The following is a 14438-nucleotide window of genomic DNA, read 5'->3' as shown; positions in this document are numbered from 1 at the left end:
CTTAGCCTGTCCTCCTCATCCACAGAAGCAGGGGGACTTGCCAAGGGCCCACCCAAAAGTCCTGAGGCTCTGCTAGGATCTGCCAGAGCCAAGCTGCTGCTCCAGCAGCTCAGCACACAACAGCCCTGAGCTCAGCCCAAGGCTGGAAGCTCTCCCTAGTGCCCTGCTGCCTGCCGTGTCCTGGCAGTCTCAAGGAGGCACATCTCCCACACCTCCCCATGGAGCCCTGTGGCAGGAGGAGGCTGGGCTAGTTTGAGAGGAGAGCTTTGGGACACCCCTTGCTGCAGGGAAAGCTTTGGCTGGGAGGCCCCCAAGACCAAGAGCAGTGTCAGGTCAGCAGCTGAGAGCCAGAGGCTTTGCTCACCAAGCCCACATCCACCGCCTTCAAGCGTCCTGGGCTCCCCTGCCAGAGACACAGAGCTCCAAGCCCAAGCAGGCAAAGTCCTTATCTGGGGCTGCATTTGAACCCCTGACCCAGAGCAAAGCCTGCAGCTGGCAGCCTCACCCCTGGAGGTGTTTGCAGCCAGGCTGGAGGTGGCTGTGAGCAACCTGCCCTGGTGTGAGGTGTCCCTGCCCGTGGCAGGGGGTTGGGGCTGAGCTGAGCCTGGAGCTCCCTTTCCAAGCCTGCCAGCTGTGTGATTCCATGCAGTAACCACTGGGGAGGGAGTGCCCCAGGAGCTGTGCCCCCTGGCCCCCTCAGGCCCTGCAGGCCTGGCAGCTGCAGCAGCACTCACCTTCAGCAGCTCATACATGTAGAACCGGATGTCAAAGTCTGTCAGGATCTGGTAGAGTTGCTGAAAGACAGGAGGGGAGGCAGGGCAGAGGGGGAGAGAGCAACCACTCAATGAATGAAACATCCCACACCTAGAGCAGTTCCATTCCTTGCACCCCAGCTGCTGGGCCTGGGGATGCTGCCACCCCCCAGGCTCCTCCTGCTCTCAGCTCTGCCAGGGCTACCAGGTAGGAGCTCCAGAGGGGACCCCCCCCTGGGGAAGGAGAAACCTGGGCAGGGACTTCAGGCTGAGGGAGGATGGCTTGGAGCTGGGAGAGGGCAGAGGGAGAGTGGAGAGGAGGAAGGAACTGTTGGCAGGGAGGCTGGGGAGAGCCTGGCCCAGGTTGCCCAGGGAGGCTGTGGCTGCCCCCTGCCTGGAGGTGCTGAGGACCAGGCTGGATGAGGCCTTGAGCAGCCTGGGCAGGGGGGAGGGGTCCCTGGGCATGGCAGGGGGATGGCACTGGATGGGCTTTGAGTTCCCTTCCAACCCAACCCACTGCATGGTTCTGTGAGGGAGGAATGGCACTTGGGGCTCCCCAGCCACCCCGTGAGCTGTGCTGCATCATCAGAGAAGCCTTTAAGGGAGACTGAAGGCTGCTCAGCCCCCTGCTAGCAGGCCCACAGGCAGCAGGAGGTGTGCTCTGCAGCCTCTGCCACCCCACACTCCCCAGCACAAACCAGGGTCACCTCCTCCCTCATCACCTGCAGGGCTGGGAGCAGAACAGAATAGAACAGACCAGAACAGACCAGACCAGACCAGGTTGGAAGAGACCTTCAAGATCAAGTCCAGCCTATCACCCAACACCACCTAATCAACTCACCCATGGCACCAAGCACCCTCTCAAGTCTCCTCCTGAACACCTCCAGGGATGGGGACTCCACCACCTCCCTGGGCAGCACATCCCAAGGGCCAATCTCTCTCTCTCTGTGTAGAACTTCCTCCTAACCTCCAGCCCAAATCTCCCTTGGCACAGCTTGAGGCTGTGTCCTCTTGTTCTGGGGCTGGCTGCCTGGGAGAAGAGCCCAACCCCCACCTGGCTCCAACCTCCCTGCAGGCAGTTGCAGAGAGCAAGAAGGTCTCCCCTGAGCCTCCTCTTCTGCAGGCTCCAACCCCAGCTCCCTCAGCCTCTCCTCCCAGGGCTGTGCCCCAGACCCCTCCCCAGCTTTGTTGCCCTTCTCTGGACACCTTCCAGCAGCTCAACCTCTTTCCTGACCTGAGGAGCCCAGAGCTGGACACAGGACTCCAGGTGTGGCCTGAGCAGTGCTGAGCACAGGGCAGGATGAGCTCCCTGCTCCTGCTGGCCACACTCTGCCTGCTGCAGGCCAAGCTGCCCTTGGCCTTCTTGGCCCCCTGGGCACACTGCTGGCTCCTCTTCAGCTGCTCTCCACCACTCCCCCCAGCTCCCTCTCTGCCTGGCTGCTCTCAGCCACTCTGCCCCCAGCCTGCAGCACTGCCTGGGGTTGCTGTGGCCAAAGTGCAGCCCCTGGCACTTGGCTGTGTTCAATCTCCTGCCCTTGGCCCCTGCCCCTCTGCCCAGCCTGTTGAGGTCCCTCTGCAGAGCTCTGCTGCCCTCTCCCAGCTCAGCTCCTGCCCCCAGCTTGCTGTCAGCTGCAAACTCACTGCTGAGGGACTCCATCCCCTCCTCCAGATCATCAGTGAGGATATTGATCAGGCTGGGGCCCAGCACTGCTCCCTGGGGCACACCACTGGTGCCTGGCTGCCAGCTGGCTGTGGCACCATTCACCACCACTCTCTGGGCTCAGCCTCCAGCCAGTTCCTCACCCAGCTCAGAGCTGCTGTCCCAGCCAGGGGCTGACAGCTGGGCCAGCAGCTTGCTGGGGGGTACAGGCTGACTCCTTCTCCTTTAGAGCCTCCTGGCAGGTTGCTGAGCTCCATGGGGAAAGGAAGGTGAAGCTCAACCCCCAGAAGAGCTGCCACAGCTCTCGGGGAGTAGGGGACAGAAATGGGGAGGCTGCCTCCCAGCTCCACACTCACCTTAAAATCTGTGTTGTTGATGTACTCAAACACCAGAGCAGGGGTCTTGGACTGCAAGAGAGAGACAGAGAGTTGGAGGCACCTTCCTAGCTCCAGCAGGCCTCACAAAGCTCCTGCTTCCTGCCCAAAGTCTTTGCTTTCCCTCACAAGCCAAGGAGGCAAAGGCAGTCCTGCCCCTGCAGCAGGCACAGGGAGCCCAGGCAGCCCAGGCAGCAGGCAGCCCAGGCAGCAGGCAGCCCAGGCAGCCCAGGCAGCAGGCACAGGCAGCCCAGGCAGCAGGCAGCCCAGGCAGCAGGCAGCCCAGGCAGCAGGCAGCCCAGGCAGCCCAGGCAGCAGGCAGCCCAGGCAGCAGGCAGCCCAGGCAGCAGGCAGCCCAGGCAGCAGGCAGCCCAGGCAGCCCAGGCAGCAGGCAGCCCAGGCAGCCCAGGCAGCAGGCATAGGGAGCCCAGGCAGCAGGCAGCCCAGGCACAGGGAGCCCAGGCAGCAGGCAGCCCAGGCAGCAGGCAGCACCTTGGCCACTGCTCCTCCTCCCTGTGCCCCAGGGCAGACACAGCACTGGGCAAGGCTGAAGGGTGCCCAGGAGCTAAGATCTCTCAGCCCATGGCAAGAGGAAGGGCAGCCAGGACTGCCAGGGGGGCTGTCAGGAGGGGCACAGAGCTCTGCCAGCTGCTCCTCACAGCCAACCTCCCCCCCCCCCCCCAGGAAGGGCTAACTGGGGCAGCAGCCACACAGGAGATGCCCTCTGGGCACCAGAGCCAGTGGGAGGATGGAAAAGTGCCCAACATGATGAAGAGCTGCCAGGGGCAGGTCCATGCTGGGCACTTTCCAGCTTCCAGGCAGAAGCTGGAAGGCTGCAGAGAGCTTGTGGGGCTGCAAAGCTTCTCCACCAGCAGCCCTGGGAGGCTCCAGAGAGGGGCTGGGAAGAAGGAAAGGAGCAGGAGCTCAGCCCAGGCAGCACCCAGCAGGAGACCCCAGCCAGCTGGGCACAGCTCAGCCCTGCTTGGCACAAGGGCAAAGGGGCACAGGCAGCACCTAGCCGGAGCTGGGAGCAGGGCTTAGGAGGTGGTCACAGGGCAGGGAGCGGCAGGAGGCAGGGAGCCGCCGGGGGGGTGGGCACGGGGGGGCGGGGTTAGGGAGCCGCCGGGGGGGTGGGCACGGGGGGGCGGGGTTAGGGAGCCGCCGGGGGGGTGGGCCCGGGGGGGCGGGGTTAGGGAGCCGCCGAGGGGGTGGGCCCGGGGGGGCGGGGTTAGGGAGCCGCCGAGGGGGTGGGCCCGGGGGGGGCGGGGTTAGGGAGCCGCCGGGGGGGTGGGCCCGGGGGGGGCGGGGTTAGGGAGCCGCCGGGGGGGTGGGCACGGGGGGGGCGGGGTTAGGGAGCCGCCGGGGGGGTGGGCCCGGGGGGGCGGGGTTAGGGAGCCGCCGGGGGGGTGGGCACGGGGGGGGGCGGGGTTAGGGAGCCGCCGGGGGGGGTGGGCACAGGGGGGGCGGGGTTAGGGAGCCGCCGGGGGGGTGGGCACGGGGGGGGGCGGGGTTAGGGAGCCGCCGGGGGGGGTGGGCACAGGGGGGGCGGGGGTAGGGAGCCGCCGGGGGGGTGGGCACGGGGGGGGGGCGGGGTTAGGGAGCCGCCGGGGGGGTGGGCACGGGGGGGGGGCGGGGTTAGGGAGCCGCCGGGGGGGTGGGCACGGGGGGGGGCGGGGTTAGGGAGCCGCCGGGGGGGGGGTGGGCACGGGGGGGCGGGGTTAGGGAGCAGCCGGGGGGGGGGGTGGGCACAGGGGGGGCGGGGGCAGGGAGCCAGCGGGGGGGGCGGGCACGGGGGGGGCGGGGGCAGGGAGCCGCCGGGGGGGGGGGTGGGCACGGGGGGCGGGGTTAGGGAGCCGCCGGGGGGGGGGTGGGCACGGGGGGCGGGGTTAGGGAGCCGCCGGGGGGGGGGTGGGCACGGGGGGCGGGGTTAGGGAGCCGCCGGGGGGGGGGTGGGCACGGGGGGCGGGGTTAGGGAGCCGCCGGGGGGGGGGGGGGCACGGGGGGCGGGGTTAGGGAGCCGCCGGGGGGGGTGGGCACAGGGGGGGCGGGGGCAGGGAGCCGCCGGGGGGTGGCCCCGGGCCTGGCAGGGAGCCGCAGGGGGGGTGGCCCCGGGTGGGGGGCGGGGGCAGGGAGCCGGCGGGAGCCGGGCACGGGGGGGGGGGGCAAGGAGCGGGCGGGGGCTGGCCCCGGGGGTGGCCCCGGGAGGGGAGGGAGAGGCCAGGGGCTGGTTGGGGGCTGGCCGTAGGGGGCAGGGAGCCGCCGGGGGTCGGCCCCGGGCCGGGCCGGGCAGGGAGCCGCCGTGGCCGGCCCCGGGAGGGCAGGGAGCCGCCGGGGGCTGGCTGGGGGCTGGCCGCAGGGGGCAGGGAGCCGCCGGGGGTCGGCCCCGGGCCGGGCAGGGAGCCGCCGGGGGCTGGCTGGGGGCTGGCCGCAGGGGGCAGGGAGCCGCCGTGGCCGGCCCCGGGGGGCAGTGCCTGCAGGCAGCAGGAGGGCAAAGGCAGCAGACCCCTGGCAGGAGGGGGCGGGGGGGGCACCTACCACAGGGTCCTTGACAATGTCAATCAGGTTGATGATGTTGGTGCCCCCGCGGAGGTTCTCCAGAATCTTCACCTCTCGTTTTATCTTCTTTTTCTTCACTGGCTTGAGTAGACCAAAGAGAGGGGAAGTGAGAGCCTGCCACAGCCATCCAGCCCCTGCCCTGCCCTCCCAGCCCCCACCCTCAGCAGGCCCAGCCTGGAGATGCTTAAAGCCTGGCCTGAGGCTGCTGCCCCAGCCCTGTGCTGCTCCTGGGGGCTATGTGCCAGGCTCTCCCCAGCCTCCCTGCCAACCATTCCTTCCTCCTCTCCACTCTCCCTCTGCCCTCTCCCAGCTCCAAGCCATTCTCCCTGCTCCTGGCACTCCCAGCCCTTGCCCACAGTCCCTCCCCAGCTCTCCTGCAGCCTTTCAGGTGCTGGCAGCAGCTCTGAGCTCCCCCTGGAGCCTTCTCCTCTGCAGGCTGCACAGCCCCAGCTCCCTCAGCCTGTGCTCCCAGCAGAGCTGCTCCAGCCCTGGCAGCATCTCTGTGGCCTCCCCTGGCCTCCCTCCACAGCTCTGTGGCCTCCTGCTGCTGGGGACAGCAGAGCTGGAGGCAGGGCTGGAGGGGAGGGCTGAGCAGAGCCCAGGGGCAGGATCCCCTCTGCTGCCCTCTGCCCACCCTGCTCTGGCTGCAGCCCAGGGTGGAGGTTGGGGAGGGGGCTGCCTGCTGGCCTGGGAAAGCCAAGGTGGATCCTGGGCTGCAGCAGCAGAAGTGTGGCCAGCAGGGCCAGGGAAGGGATTCTGCCTCTCTGCTCCACTCTGCTGAGCCCACAGCTGCAGCTCTGTGCCCAGCTCTGCAGCCTCTGTTCACACAGCTCTGGAACACCTCCAGCCATGGGGACTCCACCACCTCCCTGGGCATCCCCTGCCAATCCCTGGCCACTCTTTTGCCTCCTCTCCAACCTGAGCCTCCCCTGGCACCATTCCAGGCCAGTTCCTCTCCTCCCAGCTGAGGCAAGGGAGGAAAAGCTTCTGCCTGGAAGTTTCCTCAGAGAGCACTGCAGAGGAGAGGGTTTCCCCATGCCAGCTTTGCAGGAGCCCTGCTCTGCCCTCCACCAGCCACAGCCACCTCCTGCCCACCCCCTGCCTGATGGCCTGCAGAGGTCTATCAGATGCTTCAGCTTGGAAGGGAGCTCAGAGCTCAGCCAGCCCCAGCCCCCTGCCATGCCCTGGGACCCCTCTCCCCAGCCCAGGCTGCTCAAGGCCTCATCCAGCCTGGGCCTCAGCACCTCCAGGCAGGGGGCAGCCACAGCCTCCCTGGGCAGCCTGGGCCAGGCTCTCCCCAGCCTCCCTGCCAACCATTCCTTCTTCCTCTCCACTCTCCCTCTGCCCTCTCCCAGCTCCAAGCCATTCTCCCTGCTCCTGGCACTCCCAGCCCTTGCCCACAGTCCCTCCCCAGCTCTCCTGCAGCCCTTCAGCTCCTGCAAGGTTGCTCTGAGCTCTGCCTGCAGCCTTCTCTCCTGCAGGCTGCACAGCCCCAACCCTCCCAGCCTGGCCCCACAGGGGAGGCTCTGCAGCCTCTCAGCATCTCTGTGGCCTCCTCTGGAGCCTCTGCAGCAGCTCCAGGTCCTCCTTGTGCTGGGGGCCCCAGAGCTGGAGGCAGTGCTGCAGGGGGGCTCTGAGCAGAGCAGGGCAGAGGGGCAGAATCCCCTCCCTGTGCTGCTGCTCTCCCTGCTCTGGCTGCAGCTCAGCACTCAGCTGCCTCTGGGCTGCCAGGGCCCAGTGCTGGCTCCTGGGCACCTTGGCACCCCCTGGCACTCCCAGGGCTGAAGGCAGTGCTGGGGGCTGAGCAGAGCAGGGCAGAGTCCCCTCCCCTGTGCTGCTCCTCTCCCTCCTCCTGATTCCCCTGCAGGCTCATTCCTGGTCCTGCACTTGGGGGGAGCAGAAGGGAAAGGCAACTGCTGGGCCCTGGGCAGGGAACTGGAGCTGTCTGCAAGCCCCAAGGGCCTGGGGCTCTGTGCTGCCAAGCAGAGCCACCAGCTCCCTGGCCTTGTCCAAGGCTGCAGCCTCCAGGGGGCTGCCAGGGGGGGCAGGAGCAGTGCTCTCTGTCATGCAGCAGCAGACTGGGAGCTGTGCCCCAGAGGCTCAGCTGTGCTGAGGCTGAGGGACTTGCCCAGGAGTCACACAGGAAATCTCTGTGGCTCAGGCTCTGCCCCAGAGCAGGGCTGACAGAATGCCCTGAGCCCTCTGGAGGAGGCCACAAGAGGTTCAGGTAGCAGAAGAGCCAAACCAAAGCAGGGCAGGGGAAGTCCTGCTAGGGGCTGGCTGGAGCTGAGGGAGGATGAGCTGCTCCCAGGAGCAAGGCCTCCAAGAGCAGCTGAAGGGATCCCACAGCCAGGTCTGCCTGAGAGAGCTCAGCTGGGAGGCTTGGAGCCCCTCTGTCAACATCTCCACTCCCCCCCAAGTCCTGTCCCTCCCTGACCCCCTCCAAAGTCCCTCCCCAGCTTTCCTGCAGCCCCCTGCAGCTCCTGGAAGGCCACCAGAAGGTCTCCCTGGAGCCTTCTCCTCTGCAGCCTGCACAACCCCAACTCTCTCAGGCTGTGCTCAGAGCAGAGCAGCTCCAGCCCTCTGCTCAGCCTCCTGGCCCTGCTCTGGACACCTTCCAGCCCCTCCAGAGCCTTCCTGGCACAGAGGCTGCAGAGCTGGGCACAGAGCTGCAGCTGTGGGCTCAGCAGAGTGGAGCAGAGAGGCAGAATCCCTTCCCTGGCCCTGCTGGCCACACTTCTGCTGCTGCAGCCCAGGATCCACCTTGGCTTTCCCAGGCCAGCAGGCAGCCCCCTCCCCAACCCCCACCCTGGGCTGCAGCCAGAGCAGGGTGGGCAGAGGGCAGCAGAGGGGATCCTGCCCCTGGGCTCTGCTCAGACCTCCCCTCCAGCCCTGCCTCCAGCTCTGCTGTCCCCAGCAGCAGGAGGAGGCCACAGAGCTGTGGAGGGAGGCCAGAGGAGGCCACAGAGATGCTGCCAGGGCTGGAGCAGCTCTGCTGGGAGCACAGGCTGAGGGAGCTGGGGCTGTGCAGCCTGGGGAGGAGAAGGCTCCAGGGGCACCTCAGAGCTGCTGCCAGCACCTGAAGGGATCCTGCAGGGAGGCTGCAGAGAGACTTTGGCTGAGGGGGTCTGGAGCCAAGGCCAGGGGGGAAGGGTTTGGAGCTGAGGCAGAGCAGGGTCAGAGTGGAGCTGAGGCAGAAGTTGTTCAGCAGGAGGGAGCTGAGGCTCTGGCCCAGGCTGCCCAGGGAGGCTGTGGCTGCCCCCTGCCTGGAGGTGCTCAGGACCAGGCTGGATGAGGCCCTGGGCAGCCTGGGCTGGGGGGAGGGGTCCCTGCCCAGGGCAGGGGGCTGCAGCTGGCTGAGCTTTGAGCTCCCTTCCAGCCCAACCCATTCCAGGAGCCCCCAGGCATGGTGACCCCAGAGCAGAGGATTCCCCTTGAAGGAAGAGGAGGAGGCTGCACCTGAGGGCACTGAGAGGCACTTGGGAGCTGCAGCAGCAGGAAGGGGAAGGGAGAAACCCATCAGAGGGAGCAGAGAGAGGCTGCAGGCTGACCCCAGGGGCCCAGCACAAACCTCTCCCCCTGTGGGCAGGTGTGGAGGGCAAGAGACAGCAGGGAGCTGCCCCCAGGAGCCAGCAGTGCCCCTGGCCACAGATCCCTCTGACATCCCAGCAGCTCTCCAAGCACCTCAAAGAGCAACTGTGCTGAGGAGCTGCAAGCACTGCCCAGCAGCAGGCTGCCTCTGCAGCCCAGCCCCACAGCCACACCAGCCCTGAGGGCCCTGGCCTGGCACCTGGGGACCTGCTTCAGTGGCCATGGTGCCCTGAGGCTGCCAGCTGGGCTCAGTGCTCCTGGAGGAGCACAGCAGGGCTCTGAGCTCCCACCTGCAGCCTCAGCCTGGAGCAGCAGCAAGGAGCAGGCTCTGTGCTGAGGGCTCCCTGGCAGCTACCTTCACAGCTCACTCCTGGGCCCAGCTGCAGGAAACCAGAGGCACCCCCAGGGGGGGTAGGCTGCCACCCCCCAGGGGTCCTCAGAGCCTGCCCAGTGCTCTGCAGCTCACTCTGCACTGACTCTCTTGGCCACTCAGAAGAAAGTCTCTCTCCAGCTGCAGTCTCTGCTCTGCCTCCCTCACAGCAAAGCTCTCTGCACCCTCCTGCAAGCAGTGGGCAGCCAGGGGGCCTGGTGGCAACACCACCCACTGCTGATCTGGGCCAGTGGTCACCAGGCATCAGGGCAAGAGAGGCAGGCCCTGAGGAGCAGGAGCAGCCAGCTGCCCTCAGATGACTCCTGCCAGCTGGCTCACAGGCTGCCCAGACAGCCTGAGGCTGCCACAGCCAGGGGAGCATCTCTCAGCCTCACAGAGGGCACCAGGCTGGGAGGCAGCCCCCAAGGGCCTCCAGGGCCAGCTCCAGCTGCAGCAGGCTGCCCAGGGACACAGCCAGGCTGAGCTGGAAGGGCTGCAGGGATGGAGCCTCCACCACCTCCCTGGGCAGCCTGGGCCAGGCTCTCCCCAGCCTCCCTCTGCACAGCTTCCTCCTCAGCTCCAACCTAACTCTGCCCTGCTCCAGCTCCAAACCATTGCCCCTGGGCCTATCCCCACAGCCCCTTCTCAGCAGTCCCTGCCCAGCCTGCCTGCAGCTGCCCTGCAGCTCTGCAGCTGCAGCTCTCAGCTCTGCCTGCAGCCTTCTCTGCTGCAGGCTGCACAGCCCCAACCCTCCCAGCCTGGCCCCACAGGGGAGGCTCTGCAGCCTCTGAGCATCTCTGTGGCCTCCTCTGGAGCCTCTGCAGCAGCTCCAGGTCCTCCTTGTGCTGGGGGCCCCAGAGCTGGAGGCAGTGCTGCAGGGGGGCTCTGAGCAGAGCAGGGCAGAGGGGCAGAATCCCCTCCCTGTGCTGCTGCTCTCCCTGCTCTGGCTGCAGCTCAGCACTCAGCTGGCTCTGGGCTGCCAGGGCCCAGTGCTGGCTCCTGGGCACCTTGGCACCCCCTGGCACCCCCAGGGCTGGAGGCAGTGCTGGGGGCTGAGCAGAGGAGCAGAGTCCCCTCCCCTGTGCTGCTCCTCTCCCTCCTCCTGATTCCCCTGCAGGCTCATTCCTGGTCCTGCACTTGGGGGGAGCAGAAGGGAAAGGCAACTGCTGGGCCCTGGGCAGGGAACTGGAGCTGTCTGCAAGCCCACAGCTTGCAGGAGAGCTCTCCCCAGGGCAGAGCAGAGCAGAACCACCCCAGGGGAGCTCTTTAGCCTGGGACAGAGGCAAGGAGAAGGAAGATTCCCTGCAACAGCTTTCCCTGCAGCCTCTCATGCTGCTTTCCTCTGTGGGACCAGCCCCAGGCTCTCCCCACACCACAGCAGCCCTGGAGAGACCTTCAGTGGCCCCAGAGCAGCCTGCAGCAGCACACAGCTCCCTCCCCCCCCGAGCCCAGCTGCACCTTGCTCAGCTCTGCTCTGCTCCCCTTGGAGCCCTCTCCCATGGCAGAAATTGCTGCCAGCCTCCACCTACAAACCAAACCCAACCCCCCAGGAAGCAGCCAAAGGAGGGGGAGCCCCAAAACCAAACCTGCCAGAGGGACTCAGCTCAGCAAGGAACCATTCAATGGTTTGGCTGGGAAAAGCTCCCTGGGATCAGCCAGGCCAAGCACCAACCCAACCCCCACCCTGGCCACCAGCCCCTGGCCCCCAGTGCCATGGCCACAGGGCTCTGGGACACCTCCAGCCATAGGGACTCCACCACCTCCTGGGCAGCCTCTGCCAGGCCCTGACCCCTCTGCCACCAAAGACATTTTGCCTCCTCTCCAACCTCAGCCTCCCCTGGCACAGCTCCAGGCCAGGTCCTCTCCTTCCATCCCCTGAGCCTGGGGAGCAGAGCCCAAGCCCCAACCTCCCTGCAGCCTCCTCTCAGGGAGCTGCAGAGAGCAAGGAGGTCTCCCTCAGCCTCCTCTGCTCCAGGCTGAACCCCCCCCAGCTCCCTCAGCTGCTCCTCCCCAGCCCTCTCCTCCAGAGGCAAACAGCAGATCTCACCTTGCCCTGGAGCAGTGGGCAGAGAAACCAGGACATAACCAAGACAGAGCCAAAGAAGCAAACCCAGCCAGGGAGGGGAATCAGCAGGGCCAGCTGAGAAGCTATCAGCCTGGCCTAGGCAGCAGCTAGGCCAGGTTTAACCTCAGCCCTGCAGACCACAGCATGCCCAGAGTCTTAAGAGCAGCCATGGCCAGCCCCCAGCTGCCCCTGGGGACCAAGTGCCAAGGGCTGCTGCTGCTCCAACCAGTGCCAGCCACCAGTGCCAGCCAAGCCAGGCCCAACAGCACCTCAACTCTTTCAGCTTTCCTCCCTTTTGTTTTTCAACCCCTCAGCTCCCCAGCACAGCCTTCTGCCAGGCCAGAGGGCACAGCTTGCTGTTGGACCTGCTGCTTCAGCCCTGCAGCAGCTCAGCCCTGCCTTCAGCCACCCCCAGGCAAGAAGCCATCAGGGCTGCACCGAGGTGCCCCCCACAGCCCAGGGCCACCAGGCTGGAACACAGGGCCACCAACACTGCCACATCTCAGGCAGCCTCTGCCAGTCCCCTCAAGCAGAAGCCCAGAGCTGGCAGGGCTGGAAGGGAGCTCAAGGCTCAGCCAGCTCCAAGCCCCTGCCCTGGGCAAGGACAGCTCACCCCACAGCAGGTTGCTCACAGCCACCTCCAGCCTGGCTGCAAACACCTCCAGGGCTGAGCAGGAGGCTTCCACCACCTCCCTGGGCAGCCTGGGCCAGGCTCTCACCACCCTCCTGCCCAACAACTTCTTCCTCACAGCCAATCTCCAGCTCCCCACTTCTCCTTTTGCTCCATCCCCCCCAGTCCTGGCCCTCCCTCACCCCCTCCAAAGTCCCTCCCCAGCTTTCCTGCAGCCCCCTGCAGCTCCTGGAAGGCCACCAGAAGGTCTCCCTGGAGCCTTCTCCTCTGCAGCCTGCACAACCCCAACTCTCTCAGGCTGTGCTCAGAGCAGAGCAGCTCCAGCCCTCTGCTCAGCCTGCTCCTGGTGCAGCTCTCTTCTGCCTCAGCTCCTCTCGAGGACTGAAGAGCAGTAAGTTGCCTGCTGAGCATCCATCCCCCTGCCTGGCTCTGAGAGAGCCACTTGCCAGCTGGAGGTGAGCAGGAGGATTCCCTGCCCCAGGCTTTGCCTTCCTGGGGGCAGGGCAGCCCCTGGGCTGTTCAGCCAGGGAGGATTCACCCCACTCAAGGCAGCCCACGCAGCACTGGGCAAAGGGCTGGGGCCTGCAGCTCTGCTCCTCCAGAGGAGCTCTCAAAGCCCAGGGCTAGGCTGGACCAGAGGAGGTGGAGACAGCAAACCGCCCTGCAGCACGTGGGACGCCAAAGCAAGCTCCAAACCCCCCTCCTGGCCCGGAGGAGAAACCCAAGAGCTCTGGGGGCTGAAGGAGAGCCGGCAGCCCTCCGGCCCCTGCCGATCCGGCTCCTCCTCCCCTGGCTGCCAGGCACTGCGAGCCCCCTCCCCGCGGCCCTCGGCGGGACACTCACCTTGAGGATCTTCACCACGACCCTCTCGTTGTTGGTGATGTTGATGGCCTCGAAGACCTCGCTGTACTTCCCCCGCCCGAGCTTGCGAACCAGCTGGTAATCGTCCTGGTTGCTGCGGGCACCGAGAGCAGAGGGGGGGAGGAGGAGGAGGTGGGGGGAGAGGATAACTGACAGGGCAGCAGGCCGAGGGAGGGGGGTGGGGAGCGGGGGGGGGGTGGGGGGGGGAGTGCCCTCTGCCAGCCCCAGCCCTCCCCCGCCGGCTGCCCCTCGGGGATACCCCAAAGCGGAGGGAGGGGAGGCGGGAGGCAGGGGGCTCTGCCGGGGGGGCGGCGGCCGGCGGCCCCGGGGGGCGGGAGGGGGGGGGGGGGAAGGGCAGGAGGGTCCCCGCGGGGCGCTTTACCCCCAGGTCGGGATGTGCGACTCGTAGTCCCAGTACTCGCGGCTCCTCAGGCTGTTCACCTCGGCGTACACCCGCGCCCGACTGCCGGCGGCCGGGCCGGGCATGGCGGCGCCGGGCGGCGGCTGCAGGAGGAGGAGGAGGGCGCAGGGCCGGCGCGGGAGGCCGGCGAGGCGGGGCGCGGCGCGCAGGAGGGCGGCGGCGGCGGGGGGCGGCAGGGCTAGGCCGGAGCGGGGCCGGAAGGCGCGGGAGGGGCCGGCCCGGGGCGGGGGGGGGGGGGGGGCGGCGGGCGCGGGGCCCGCGCGGAGCGTGCCGAGGCCCGGGCCCGGTGCCGGCGGCGGCTGCAGCCTGGGCCGGCCCCGAGCGCCGCGCAGCCGACCCGGAAAAGGCGCCGGCGCCGCCCGGCCGCTCGCCGCGCCGCGCAGCGCCCCCTGGCGGCCCGGAGGTCCTGCCCCTCGGGGCGCGCTCGGCGGGCGGCTGGGCTGCTGGCGCGGCGCGGCTCGGCTCGGCACGGCTCGGCTCGGCACGCTGTCGCTTCTCGGCGCTCCTTCTCACGCCTCTTCCTCCTCGTCGCTCTCCGTCCTACAAGAAAGCTGGGGAGGGACTTTGGAGGGTGCCAGGGAGGGACAGGACTGAGGGGGATGGAGCAAAAGGAGAAGTGGGGAGCTGGAGATTGGCTGTGGGGAAGAAGTTGTTGGGCAGGAGGGTGGTGAGACCTGGCCCAGGCTGCCCAGGGAGGTGGTGGAAGCCTCCTGCTCAGCCCTGGAGGTGTTTGCAGCCAGGCTGGAGGTGGCTGTGAGCAACCTGCTGTGGGGTGAGGTGTCCCTGCCCGTGGCAGGGGCTTGGAGCTGGCTGAGCCTTGGGGTCCCTGCCAGCCCTGACGATTCTGGGATTCTAAGAAGCGTGTGGCCAGCAGGTTGAGGGAGCTCCTGCTACTGTTCACTCCTTCTCCTGCCTCTGGTTAAGGGGTTCGTCATTCCTCTCCCTCCCCCCCTGCAGCCCTCACTCACTCACTCGTCGGGTCCCTGCCACCCCTCCTCAGCCTGTCAGCCACCACAACCTGCCGGGTTTCCTCCCTCCTATGAAGTCGTTAAGGCTCCGTGCTTCAGCGCCACCTCAAGCCTGCCGTTTCCCCTCACCACCCCACCCCCAGCCTCCTCCTGTCCCCCATTACGGCTTACAGCACACCCCGATGCCCT

The 14438-nt window shown here is 67.6% G+C and overlaps 1 protein-coding gene across 1 annotated transcript in view; it reads right to left on the bottom strand.

Moving 5' to 3' along the window:
- CSNK2A2 (casein kinase 2 alpha 2) overlaps window positions 1-13506 on the bottom strand; it is a 33030-nt gene extending 19524 nt beyond the window's left edge. Inside the window, exons 1-5 of the mRNA XM_054170180.1 lie at window positions 13243-13506; window positions 12843-12954; window positions 5322-5423; window positions 2769-2819; window positions 735-794 (exon numbers count right to left, since the gene is read on the bottom strand). Of these exons, the coding sequence (XP_054026155.1) occupies window positions 735-794; window positions 2769-2819; window positions 5322-5423; window positions 12843-12954; window positions 13243-13346 (429 nt within the window). The 5' untranslated portion in view covers window positions 13347-13506. The remainder of the gene's footprint in view (window positions 1-734; window positions 795-2768; window positions 2820-5321; window positions 5424-12842; window positions 12955-13242) is intronic.
- Between the last annotated feature and the right edge of the window lie 932 nt (window positions 13507-14438).

This window comes from Dryobates pubescens, chromosome 19 (assembly GCF_014839835.1).
Source record: "Dryobates pubescens isolate bDryPub1 chromosome 19, bDryPub1.pri, whole genome shotgun sequence".
NCBI classification, from domain to species: Eukaryota; Metazoa; Chordata; class Aves; order Piciformes; family Picidae; genus Dryobates; species Dryobates pubescens.
This window is presented reverse-complemented; position numbering and strand designations above follow the sequence as displayed.